We start from the raw sequence: 14259 nt of genomic DNA, 5'->3' as shown, positions 1-14259 counted from the left end.
ACCTTTGGCAGCAATTACAGCTGTGAGTCTTTCTGGGTAAGTCTCTAAGAGCTTTCCACACCTGGATTGTGCAAATTTGCCCATTATTCTTTAAAAAATTCTTCAAGTTCTCTCAAATTGGTTGTTGATCATTGCTAGACAACGATTTTCAGGTCTTGCCATAGATTTTCTAGCAGATTTAAGTCAAAACTGTTACTCAGACACTCAGCTATATTCACTGTCTTCTTGGTAAGCAACTCCAGTGTAGATTTGGCCTTGTGTTTTAGGTTATTGTCCTGCTGAAAGGTGAATTCATCTCCCAGTGTCTAGTGGGAAGCAGACTGAACCAGGTTTTCCCCTTGAATTTTGCCTGTACTTAGCTCCATTCCGTTTCTTTGTTATCCTGAAAAACTCCCCCGTCCTTAACGATTACAAGCATACCCATAACATGATGCTGTCACCACTATGCTTGAAAATATGGAGAGTGGTACTCAGTAAGGTGTTGTATTGGATTTGCCTCAAACATAACACTTTGTATTTAGGACAAAGTTAATTGCTTTGCCACATTTTCTGCAATTTTACTTTAGTTCCTTGTTGCAAACAGGATGCATTTTTTTGCATTTTTTATTCTATACAAGCTTCCTTCTTTTCACTCTGTCAGTTAGGTTAGTATTGTGGAGTAACTACTATGTTGTTGATCCATCCTCAGTTTCTATCACAGCCATTAAACTCTGTAACTGTTTTGAAGTCACCATTGTCCTCATGGTGAAATCCCTGAGTGGTTTCATTCCTCTCCGGTAACTGAGTTAAGAAGAACGCCTGTATCTTTGTAGTGACTGGGTTTATTGATACACCATCCAAAGAGTAATTAATAACTTCACCATGCTCAAAGGGATATTCATTGTCTGCCTATTTTTTTTTAACCCATTTACCAATAGGTCCCCTTCTTTGCGAGGCATTGGAAAACCTCCCTGGACTTTGTTGTTGAACCTGAATTTGAAATGTACTGCTCGATTGAGGGACCTTACAGATAATTGTATGTGTGGGGTATAGAGATGAGGTAGTTATTCAACAATCATGTTAAACACTATTATTGCACACAGAGTGAGTCCATGCAACTTACAGTATTATGTGACTTGTTAAGCACATGTTTACTCCTGAACTTATTTAGGCTTGCCATAACAAAGGGGTTGAATACTTATTGACTCAAGACATTTCAGCTTTTTATTTGTAATTCATTTGTAAACATTTTAGAAAACGTAATTCCACTTTGACATTATGAGGTATTGTGTGTCGGCCAGTGACAAAATATATACATGTAATCCATTTTGAATTCTGTCTGTAAAACGCAACAAAGTGTGGAAAAAGTCAAGGGGTGTGACTACTTTCTGAAGGCACAATATTTGAACTCCTCTTTTATCACCCTTTTAAATGCATAATGCAAATTGCCACATTTTCCCCTCACCCATCACACCGTTCTAGTCTATGGCTACAGGCGGTTATGAGTTTGCCTAAAACCCTTCCAGTCGAGTAATTGATTTCCACTTAAATCTTTAATCAATTACTTTAATTATTACCATTATTATATTTTTATGGGTAGGGCAGGTCCTCATTGGCCTTGGTCCTCTTTGATTAGGGAGAAACGAGAATGAAAAGGACTGTAATCATTTTTACATCGTCTTGGTGCAGGGCTTTATAATTAGAATGGGTTGATTTCCTTGGACCACAGCAGGGGCTGAAATTGCAGGCCTCGCCTGGGCCAGGACTTGAGGAAAAGCAACTGAAATAGCCCATGGTGAGTTTACGTTACTGTTTCCCTCTGGGTTTTAGCTCTGGTTCAGATGGCAGTGCAGCGACCAGAACACACAGCCAGCAGCCTGTCCAGCCAGCAACTGTTTTAATGCCAGCTTTTTTTTTGTGGCGCCTCTTGTTTTCAAAAGCATCAGCCCTAATTACAACTTTGTCATAATGTCTTCAGCATGCAATATGGCTGAAAAGTAGAGCCCACTGTCTAGCAGCGCTGCACAAGTGAGCTCACTCGAAAAGGGGGTTTTATGATCTGACATTCAGTCAAGGACTGGTATTTAGTTTTACAAGCGAAAAAGATACGGTGACAATGAGGATATTGTCATTGTAAACAGGTCTAGCTCTTGAAATGTGAGACTGAGAATTGTGTAGGAATTTAGGCCTACATCATTTACTGGCAAACAGGACAAACTGAAGTCACCATTGGCACCCTGCATAACTTGAGCACTGTGATAAAAGTCCCCTCCCTCCCTCTCAGAGCCCCCTAGTGAAATACAACCCTCCTCTTTGATGGCTACTTCTCAAAAGTGGTATTGTAATACGGTAGTAGTGTCTGTGTTAATTGCCCTTGTAACTCTGAGCCGTTTGGATTCATCATGAATTGAGGGGTTCTCTCTCTATCTGTCCTCCCCCCAACCCTGTCGTATAACACCCTGACACCTTGGTGAAGCTGTGTGGTCATTTGTTACTGCAAACAACTAGCTTAGCGACGGAGGAGGTCCCGCTCAAACTGCTTGACCTCTGAGGTCTGTGCTTGCGCTCATCTTCATAATTCAATGACCTTAACGAAAACCTTTTTTGTCTATTCCCAACTCACATTGTCTTCATTGAACCATATTTTTTTTTTGCCTTGGTAAAGTAACAGACATTGTTTCAATAATAGTCTAGTCTAGTAGTGGTGAACATAGGCTAGATTAGGTGGTGAGGGCAAATCCTGAAAATAGATGCAGAAAGAATCAGGATCTTCCGTACCAAAGCATAGTGTGGAGTTTCCGTTGTCTCTGGGTGGTGTAATTGGTCGAGATGAGTCCCTGAATGTCTTTAGTGTCTTTAGTCTAGGATGTGCGGTTTCATGTGTGGGTGGAGCAGCCTGCTATATCCATGGCAGTGTTCTGTTGTGGATGTTTAAACAAGCCCAGTAGCTCTACTGATATAAGATCTGCCGGCTTTGGCATTTGATCAGCTTCAGAGCCTAATAAAATACAAGTTTAGAAATTAACCTAGCTGATCATTTATTCTGTACAAGTGCGTGAGGTTCTTCCAGCCAGTATGGTCAGTGAGTCACACAAATGTGTCATGTTTGTTAGCCATTCAATAATAGCCCACTAACAGATCTGTTTTTGTGGGTTGAATCTATTGAATATGGATTGTGATCTCTGGTCAGAAGGTCACGACCAGGTCATGGTGACCACAGGGCTCAGCTCAGCTGCGTGGTCAAACACTTCACAAGCGTCTGGAAGATTGTGGAGGTGTCATTGCACCGGGGCCAGTTCCTGTTACTGGCATTCTTACTTGTTTAAGAGCCCTTTAAACACAAGACAGCTTTGTGTCCTCTGTGGCAAGGCCCCAGAGAGAACACAGCGCTCTGTTGCATATTATTCCCAGCAGCCAACACTCATTTCCCCTTAGGAACCGAGCGCTGGCTGGCTGGCTAAAAGCAGCAGACCACTAGCGTCTTGCTTCTCTCCCATTGGTTCAGCCTCACGGTCCAGACTGGCGTCATGGGCTTCGTCCCAAATGGCAACCTATTCCCTATATATTGCACTACTTTTGACCAGGGCCTATAGGGCTCTGGTCAAAGTAGTGTACTGTGTAGGGAATAGGGTGCCATTTGGGACACAAACCATGGATCATCTGGGAAAAGGTTCCCAAACAAGAGGCTGGCATGGTCCTTAGAACAGAGCCATACAGAGCCAAGCCTAATGGGCAAGACTATGGCTCCCCACATCTGTGATTATGATCCAGCCTGCCCTGTCTCTTGACGCATGAGCAGCAGTACTATTAGAGGTTCATCATTCAGACATTTTAATGTGTGGTTGGTTAGACGAGAGCCTGAGAGGGCAACATTTCGATTCAACAGAAGAGATGACTTCTTGAGAATGGTCTTTCCATTCAATGTTGGCTCTTGGTGAAGGGTCTGCGTTTTCCATCTAGCACTCTGGGCTACTAAATCGGAATTATTAGCAGGTCTTGAGCCAGGTCATCCCCAGCAAGCGCTCCAGGGAACTGTTTGGAAGAAACAGCTTTGGCCTAAGTGCTCACTGTGTCTAACACAGGAAGCCTGTAGACTATACATGATGGGAAAGACTCCAAGCTATAGCTGAGGCCATAAACTTGCAGAACAGGTTCTTGTGTTTTCTTTTTCAAGAAGGAATGCTTCTTGAGCTGAGGAGTACGTGATAAATGGGAAGTGACCCTTATTTTCTCACAAAGATTGGGAGCAACATGGGAACATGAGGGCTCCATACAGTACTCTCTGAAGCTATCCCTGCCTCCCATGTTTTTGGGGATTAGCCTACAGGGTAGTGGGTTTCTAGAATGGCTTATCAGTCTTAATGCACTCAGAGGAGACCTGAAAGGGCACTTTCCCACAAGTTAGGTTATCCGCTGTTAGCTGGATCCCACAGAGTTCAGCTCTGTGCACAGTGTAGATACTGTACTCTGTTTTGGAGTAACCTATTGCATCAATAACGGCATGTTTTTGCATTTTGCTTGTCAAGCTGCTCCACCCTGAACCACTGAATTGAAGACATTAGTTCTTGATCATTATTCATTCCATACACATGAGCTGTACAATGAATTTACTGAGCCAAAAGAGTAATTGCTAATATTTGCTCAAGTGAGTTTGTCCAAGGTTTTTGGATCACCCTCTTCAGCAGCGGGGGATTGGTCAATGAGTCACACAGGTCATCTTGGCTCCGTGGTCAATGACACTACTCTTATTTATGCTGCAAACTGGGTGTCGTGCCACATCCTGAGCCCCGTGGTGTTAGATGAAACAGCGTGGGCCCATGACAGGTTAAACCACACGGCATGTGGCTCCATTCACTCAGGATGTGTGTATCTGATTCTGTCCTGGAGTACCAATGATCATGATCACTCTCTGGATCTGGACCTATCTTGGTATCCTAAAGACATCTGAAACTGTCTGTTTGATTTCATAGTGTGGCTAGGAGCAGCTCTCCACAAACCGCATCTGACTGTGCGGAACACAGCATTAGCGGAAAGCCTCCCTGGGAGGATAGGTTCGTTCTGCTGTCTGAATGCCTTCAAGTCCATTAGACATTCAGGAGTCCATATGTCTGGCAATATCTGATCTCAAATCAGTTTTTGGCCCCATGGAGATTTTGAAAGGTTTGATGTATTTGATGTGTAAAAGCTTCGGCTCTATAATCCAGTTTGCCGAAGGATGTCCTAAACAGTGTCCTCCATCCTCTCTCCTCAGCGGGTGATCTCCACAGTGCCCAGCGAAGGTGCCCGCCAGGCGGAGGTGCACCCCAAATCCATGAGCCTGGCAGCCTCCACCAGCCCTATGTCCCAGAGGATGTGTTCAGACTGAGCCTGGCCAAGGGCGTGTCCATGTCCCTGCCCTCATCTCCCCTGCTGCCTCGTCAGTCCTACATGATGCCCTTGCGCTCCAGCAAGAGATCCCCTGGTAAGCACTACCACTGCCTCCAACCACACCTCACCTCTCTCACTTTTAGGCTTACAGCACTACTATTACTGCAATAGATACACGCCTACACTTACATTTACCAGTCCAGGCGTGAAGTGCTATTAGCATGTACTGTTTCCCCGCCGTTTCTCTGCCGTGTTCATCCCAGGCTGGGACTGGTTCAGTCTCGGTGGACGTCCTCTGAAAGTGAGGTTTCCTGTCTTGCTTTAGCTGTTCTTGTGTCACTGCTGAACATCTGACACAGCGCCTGAGGATCCACAATCCTTTTTGCTTTCAACCACAATTTCGGTAGCTTACAGCTTTTCCCACTAAACATGTCACGCTGCCTTGCGGTTGTTATCCTTGAAAAACAGCTTGTCGAAAAGAGAGGAAAAAACAAGACCACTCAGCGTTTGCACTGTATTCCATCTCCACGTGGGTCCAGTGTGTTTGAGTGACACAGGGTGGAGGAGGGTAAAGGGTTTGTTTGTTTCCCTGTATCCCTCCTCTTCAGCCCTCCATCTCTCCCTCTTTATTTGATCAGCTTCTGTCAGGATGGTGGTCTTCACAACGACGGAGCTTGTCAGCACCCAATTGGTTCTTAACGGGGGCGTGTGTATACACAGTGTCGAATTGTTCGGTCCTCTTCCTCTGCCCCCTTCTTTCTCCGTGTTGAGAACATGGCTGTCAACAGCTGCGGGCGTGTGCAGCCGTCTTCAAAGCAGCCCGGGCCGTTGTATCTGGAGTCTTTGTTTTGTGAAGATTTAGCAAAGGGGATAGAAATCCTTTAAGTGGTCACTCTGGCCTCACATCTGGGACTCATCTGTGTGGTGTCTACTCTTTGTTTTGAGTGTTCTGTGCTTTGATGTAGCCTTTAGTATAAGATGTGCTGGCAAGTATGCTGTTGGCTTCTAGATACAACTAGGCCACTGGTGTGGCTTCAGATCAAGGCTATGTCTGCTTAAGGTCGTTGCTGAAATATTTTCTACACCTCAAGCAAATGCTTAGATTTATCATCAGTAACATACCTTTATTTTGGAGATTGAAAATGTGGAAATCTCTACGGATGAGGTACATTTCACTCGCTCCAACTGTATTGGAAATTGGAACTATATTTTTGTATATTTTTGCCTGTTTCGAATTAGGTTTCTAATGGGGGAGTTGTCTCCTGTTCTAATTTCAGCTACAGATTAGCTTGGGAATAGTACTCTCTGATCCAGACTGTTTTCATTTGAGAGATTGTGGTTGCCTCAGCCTTTTCCCTCTCAACCTCATTTGCTATGCTCTTTTTCCCCAAATCTCTCCACACAGTACTCTCCGATTCGAACGTTGGATTAGTGAGTATTATAAAGCAAGCAGCATATGTTATGCAAATTAACTTTGTTTTCAAAAGGGGCCTTCGTCTGCAAATATGCTTACTCTGAAGTTTATTGTGCTAAAACAAGAAACGGTAGCTATATTTGTTAAAGCCAAGCAAAACCGTAGTCAGGTCAAGGAATGTGAAAGCCACATCTGAATGTGTTGTAAGTTTGCCTGAGCAGTGCACAGCCCCCACTGACTCACCTCCTACTCAACTTAAAACACCTTTTATTCTCTATCCTCCAGGCGGTATTGGTATTTGCCATGATTGTATTAAACCCATTAAAGGCAGCTCTGATGAAAAGCACATTGTCACGGAAAGAGAGAGAGGGAAAGAGAGGGAGAGGGAGGACAGGGTTTGTGAAGGTGAACAGAGAGTGAAGAGCGAGGCCCGTGTTCATTACAGTCACACACTGCTATGGAGGCACTCTGAAGGTAAAGAAGTACTAAAGGGCTATAGCAGAGGAGAGAACTAGTTAAGATGGGGTCAGAGAAGAAGGCAAAGGGGGATGGTTGAGGGTCGGTGCTCCACTCTCTTGTTCACAGGTAAGTGTCAAACTGCAGGGGGAGAGTTTGCACCTACAGTTAATAAACACACCCCCACCGTAGGAAACATCCCAGCTCTCACTAAAAACATGGTTGCCATCTTGAATGTGTTCTTTTGGTCAAATACCTTCAGCGCAAACCCATAGCGAAAGCCTACCGTGGGAGAGTGTGTGTGTTTCCTCTGCTGTAGTTTAGCGATGTTTTTCCAAAGGGAAATGTCATGACCCAGGGACTTATCCTCTTATATAGACGTCATGTCAGAGAGTGGGAATGAGAGAGAGAGAGACGTACGTAAGTGAAAGCGGGTTGTGCTGATTCATCCGGGCAGCTCAGAAACATGCCTAGAGTTACTATGACTGAGCACCCGGCGACTCAGCGCAGGGAGGAATGCTGGGGGGGGGGGGGGGGGGGGGGGGGGTGACTGGCTCTCTGCCAGCCACCTCCAGTCCTGTCATCCCCCACGCTAGTCAACCCGTCTCTCTCTACCCACCCTGCTGCTCATCCTACCCCCATACTCCTCCTCATCCATCCACTATGACATTTATGGGAAGTGGTTGCTCTGTTCCCGACGACGTTGTGGCTTGCTTCACTTCCTGACCGATTGGATAATCTATAGCGTTGTGGCGGACGCTTGATTTTAATGGCCGTCCTTTCATGAAGACTTCACATAAACAACACAGAAAGCACTGCATGCCAATTAAGAGTGTGACGAATGCCTGAGCCACATGGTCCTGGTGCTGCTGCTGCTGCTGCTTTGATCAGCTAAGCAGAGAGCTTACAACAAAAGCAGCGCAGACATGTGTTGCACAGGACCTCCAGTTTACAGTCTGAAGTTTACAGGTCCGGAGGAGGCTGGTTCTGCTCTAACTGCCAGTGGGACATGATGAAATCCTGGGCAGGTCCACAGTGACCTCCTCTGGTCATGACGGGTCACTGTGTGCCATCAGGGTTCCTTCAGCGTTTTCTCTGCTGCCTCTCGTCTTCAGGTCACCCACCACAGACCAGCCAGTAACACTCTGAGCTCTGAACCGGCAGTCTCCATCTCCTTGATGACCCTCTGGGGACTGGAAGTGCATTAGCAACATTCAAACATCCCATCTCCTCTCAGCCGTACACACATCTAAATGCTCATCAGCCGCCCAGTCCCCCCCAGATATGCCAATAACAGCTCTGCTTCCATCCCAATGACCAATAACAGGTCTGCTTCCATCCCAATGACCAATAACAGCTCTGCTTCCATCGCAATGACCAATAACAGCTCTGCTACCGTCCCAATGACCAATAACAGCTCTGCTTCCATCCCAATGACCAATAACAGCTCTGCTTCCATCCCAATGACCAATAACAGCTCTGCTTCCATCCCAATGACCAATAACAGCACTGCTTCCATCCCAATGACCAATAACAGCTCTGCTTCCATCCCAATGACCAATAACAGCTCTGCTTCCATCCCAATGACCAATAACAGCACTGCTTTCATCCCAATGACCAATAACAGCTCTGCTTCCATCCCAATGACCAATAACAGCTCTGCTTCCATCCCAATGACCAATAACAGCTCTGCTTCCATCCCAATGACAAATAACAGCTCTGCTTCCATCCCAATGACCAATAACAGCTCTGCTTCCATCCCAATGACCAATAACAGCTCTGCTTCCATCCCAATGACCAATAACAGCATTGCTTCCATCCCAATTACCAATAACAGCACTGCTACCGTCCCAATGACCAATAACAGCTCTGCTTCCATCCTAATGACCAATAACAGCACTGCTTCCATCCCAATGACCAATAACAGCTCTGCTTCCATCCCAATGACCAATAACAGCACTGCTTCCATCCCAATTACCAATAACAGCACTGCTACCGTCCCAATGATAGGCTTTTCTAGTGTCATTGAATTTCAACTAAGGAGATAGAGTGGAGTTTACGCTCCACTCCCCCCACCAGAGAGGCTAGGTGAAGACATGCTGAGTCACGTGAGCAACAATTAGGCCTATACTTAGCCATCATGATGCGCTTTAGGGAAACATAAAACGGCAGTTCATAACTTCATATCATATTTATCGCCGTCTCAGTCCGCTTATCATTTTAATCTGTATTTATATGGAATGAGGCTTGGGCAGAGAAGGTCCCTCGTAGGCCATTACACGTGGAAATAATTTAAACTTGTACACTTTGATGGGGCGCTTTGGCCCCACTTCTCTATGGTTCAAATACTTATTTTATTTATCTCGATGAGTCAGGCAGATGGGAAGGAGAGCACGGTGCAGGACTCTTGGCACTGGGGTCTCTCAGTTTGATATCTATATCATCATCAGGACTGAGAAGTTCATCTAAGTCTTCTTTCTATGCCCGTCCAGGCGTGTAAGTAACCCTGACTGGCCACTGCTATTGATGGATGTGAGAAGACCCTGCTGCCATGATACACTCTACAGTCTCCTTAAGCCCAGTGCTAGGAGATCACACAGTGTCTGTATGGAGACACATAGTGGAGTGATACAGATCTACGCTTCGGAGCGGGTAGTGAGAGATACAAAGAGAAGCCGACCATAGTTCACTCAAAGTTCACCCAACGGTATCCGTGAGTGAAGGGCTGCCACTTAATAGTCAGAGTCAGGCTAGCCTCCCCACAAATACCACATCCGACTAATTGAGTAGAGAGAAATAGAGTTTGAACGACAAAAAGAGAACAAGCACAGGGACACGGTTGCCATTCCCCTGGCACAACACAATGTCCTTAATGTTGTGTATCCTTTCAAAAGGTACGTTCACAATCGTGATTTAGTACCTAAATGTAGATATAAAGTATGTAGAAAAGATCTTGGATCTATATATATATTTAGATAGGATCATCTTGAGAACTGACAATTATCAAAATCAAAGCTAGACAGTCATGGAGAATCAAAAATTCCTGATTATGCATTCAGGATTATTTTTTTGTCAGGGAATGGGGCCCCCATTGATTTTGTTATAATGTTCACGATCGTCTGAATGAATGGACCAAGGCGCAGCGTACTTAGAGTTCCACATGTTTAATAAATATGAAACTCACCAAAAACAATACAGAAGAAAACTAAACGTGACGTTCTGGGCTGCTCACAGGCAGCTACATAAAAACAAGATCCCACAAACAACAGGTGGGAAAAGGCTGCCTAAATATGATCCCCAATCAGAGACAACGATAGACCGCTGCCTCTGATTGGGAACCATACCAGGCCAACAAAGAAATAGAAATCATAGATTGCCCACCCTAGTCACACCCTGACTTAACCAAATAGAGAATTAAAAGGATCTCTAAGGTCAGGGCGTGACACTGTCAGCCCTTATGACACAGTGCTCTATCAATTCTTTGTTGACATGAATCCAATCTTCTCTGCATTACCTATTGTACCAATATCCTGTCGAGTGACTCCACCTCCTTCATGTGACACTGCCAATATTTACTATTCATAAAATCCCTTTGTTCTCTTCAAATCAATAGTCCCTCAAGCAGTACTAATGTACAGGCCTACCAATCTATTTATTTCCTATTCAGATATCCCTTTCCAATTGCTTTCCTGTAGGAAAGTGGTCAATACACTTTCCTGGTTTTAAGTTTACACTGAAAGCGTTTTAACATCCATATAAAAAAAACTATGTTTTTACTGTTTCTATGCAGAGAAAACTCTGCTACAGTAATGGCCTAGCATGACTATGTGTTTTCCACTACATTTGATAACAATACCAAATACATGAATAGAATATAGGCTAATATATACAGCTAATTTAATGCTTAGGTTTCAGTTCGGTTAACTCTTGAACGGATATACCCCCCTGGATCTGTCACAAGACTTTCATAATTATGACTGATATTGATAATTGCCTTTTCATCAGAGGCCGACTTTCTTTTCCATGCTCAAGTCTGCGAAATGTTTTCTCAATATTAATTTTCCCTCTGCTATCCCCCTCCCTGCCTGCCAAATAGTTTTTTTTGTCTCTCATCCAAATCACTGTTCGGTTTCCTATTTAAAAAATTGAACATTTTAAATTATGACTTATACTTAAAAGCATAAATGTTCCTTCTGGTAACATGTGTCATTACTTTAGCTTTCCATCGGGTCTTACAAATCTTTTTTGGTCTCTGTGAAGGGGATGCAATTTCACTTCAAAGCCAATGACATATAGTATGTTCAGAGGAGACATCTCCTGAAGTCACCTCTACAGTTTTAGCTCAGGAGTTACTTGCCTGCCTCGGGGGGATATCGATGTGTTTCTGGGGGCTGTGGTAGAAAGGCTATATGATGCGTCCCGAATGACACACTATTCCCTTTTGACGAGGACCAATGGAGATCAAATGTCTATGAATATACTGAAAAATAATACTATGGTGCCTGCTGAAGGGTTTCTTTCTTCAGAACCCATTGTTTCAGATAGTTCATGGATAACAAAATGGCCACTGCTGTCAGAATTATCTAGTATTTCAATAAAGCCTACATTATACTGTAGAAGAGGGAGGTTTTTATGAAGCACCTAATGTCAAGATGTTTGACTTTGGCCTTTTTCTCTCTCAGAAATTCAAGACCATACATTCCCAGCAGTTACCCATGCATAATTAATTTAGCTCAACAGAGAGGGTGAGAATAGACATGACTATTAAACATGTAGAAAGCATTATACCTATTTGCAATTCCCCCATGCTGGTTAGTTTCAGAAATGCGTTGCGTTGTCCAGAAGGATAACGATTATGAGTAAAATAGTAAGTAGCCTATGTATGCTCATGACATTATCATGACACAGGCATGTCAAACATGATTATAATGAAGTAATTCTCTTCTAGGATGCCTAATGGGTGTATTACAATAGAAGGGCAAAGAGGAGGCCTTCATAGCTTATCACTATGGGATCTCTGTCTTGCTCTCCCCATTTGTTTTGTGTAATAAAATAATTGACCAATGCTCAAGGTCTTGCACTTGTAACTGGATCCATTATGTTGCAAATCTTTATTTCCAACCGTCTTTTATCTCAGTCTGAATACATTCTGTTTCACTACTGAGCTGTAGAATGACGTCCCGACAGCAGAAAGAAGGGTATTGTCCGGCCTCCTTTTCTTGTTGCCACAAAGAGCCGTGTTGTGTTTCATGAAGAGTTGAAACGTTAACAAGTCAGAGTCCATCTTAAAGAATGTGAAATTGCCCATTGAAGATGTTTTTGAAAGCGTAGATAATCACCCCATTCCTCATTAGGGATTGACATCAACCGACCGGACAATATTTTAACATTTGAGTGCTTTTCTGAACTACGTTTATGTAGCGTAATAGCTCATGTGCATGCCATGGAGGGCTTTCACTTGTCTAAGGTCGAGTGACAGGCGGTCGTGTGTGCGCGCGTGCATGCGTGTTTATGTGTGTGTGTGTGTGTGTGTGTGTGTGTGTGTGTGTGTGTGTGTGTGTGTGTGTGTGTGTGTGTGGCACAGCTCAGTGGGCATGGCCCTCTAAGCTTCACCACAGAAAGCCAGTGTGCAAAGTGAGATCACGCTTGGCTGCCTCTCTCTCTCTCCTGAGACCAGACCACTCTGCTTGGCTCCTCTGTATGCCCCCTCACCCCTATATGGCTGTCTAACCCCCCTCTGCCCTGGCCTCTCCACCCTTTTTGGGGTAAACTCCCAGCCAGGAAGCTGGACCCTGTTTGAATACTTCAGAAATGCATCCTTCCTTCCTTGTTTCCTTGAGGTAAGCATAGATTTCTACGTGATTGTATAGGTGAAAACAAGGTGACCACTGTATTATTTTCACCAATCCAACCCATTCAGATTTGTGATTACTTCAAGGAAGGAAGGATGCAAGATGGAAGTATTCAAACAGGGCCCTGGTCTCTCAGGTGCCCAAGTTTCTGGACCAATAGTGTGTCTACTATTTCTTGTCCACATTGGATTCCAGACTATTTTGTTCATCAACCAGGAAGACACACACTAGATAGTAGGCTGTTGTTTGATAGTGTGTTGTTTACACAGGATCGAATCATGGATAGCATTGTGTTGTATATGGCAAGAAATCTGCGTGTCCTGCCACCCGTTTTTGTCCCTGTAACAAGCCTTTAAAACCCACTGAACCATCACAGTTCTGCTGAATTAAAGCACCATAGATGTCCTTTGTAAATAAACTGCCTTGTTCCTGGGTTGTGTTAATTAGGCACAAAACAGAAGAAAACAGAGTGAAACATAGAAGGACTACCTGAACTTGTCCAATAACAAACACCCATTTATGTTAAAGTTTTGCTACGGTTTGTGGTAATGAATACGACCCTGGTTTGTTTTCCATAGGACTGTTGTTATGGCGTTTTCCTCTCCCTCCCACCCTCTCTGTGTTCAATTCTGTTTCTTTCCGCTTTCTTCCCCTACTGTGATGAGCTCATGGTCGCCGTTGGAGGACATCACACTGAGATAATACTTATTTGTCCTCTCTGCGAGGGGTCTGCTGAGAGCAACGAGTTCGGCTCATGCATTTTAATTTGTTATGATTGGCTTAGAGAGTCGATGTGATTTTGGGTCCTGGGGTGGTCTGTCTGTGTGGGGAGTGGGAAGTGTATGTTGGATGAGGCTGTGTGAAGAGGAACATGGTGGTTTGGCACCCTATTCCATTATACTTTTAGCCAAGGTCCGTCAAAGTAGTGCACTATATAGGGTAAAGGATGCCTTTTGGGATGCACACAGTCTTAAGAGAGACAGAGGGAGCTGGCGTAATGTCTTCTCCTTGGTCTGTCCTTTACAACATCTCAACGCCCCCACTCACTCACTCTCCAGCCTTTTTCATGCTTATTTAACAATGCAATTTCTCATTGGGCAGGTCTTCAGTGCAGAATATTAGCGCTCTAAAGGCTTTCTCGGGGGACAGGCAGCCATTGATAAAGACGTCCAGGGAAACATGAAAGACTTA

The 14259-nt window shown here is 44.3% G+C and overlaps 1 protein-coding gene across 4 annotated transcripts in view; it reads left to right on the top strand.

Annotated features, from left to right (window-relative positions):
• Positions 1 to 14259, top strand: part of LOC120064415 (protein TANC1-like) — a 186182-nt gene that overhangs the window by 71381 nt on the left and 100542 nt on the right. For all 4 annotated transcript variants that reach the window (XM_039014985.1, XM_039014984.1, XM_039014983.1 and 1 more), the window contains exon 3: positions 5231 to 5440. In XM_039014985.1, the coding sequence (XP_038870913.1) occupies positions 5231 to 5440 (210 nt within the window). The remainder of the gene's footprint in view (positions 1 to 5230; positions 5441 to 14259) is intronic.

The sequence above is a fragment of the Salvelinus namaycush genome, chromosome 19 (assembly GCF_016432855.1).
Source record: "Salvelinus namaycush isolate Seneca chromosome 19, SaNama_1.0, whole genome shotgun sequence".
Lineage (NCBI taxonomy): Eukaryota > Metazoa > Chordata > Actinopteri > Salmoniformes > Salmonidae > Salvelinus > Salvelinus namaycush.
The sequence above is the reverse complement of the archived record's forward strand: the minus strand, read 5'-3'. Positions and strand labels throughout refer to the sequence as shown.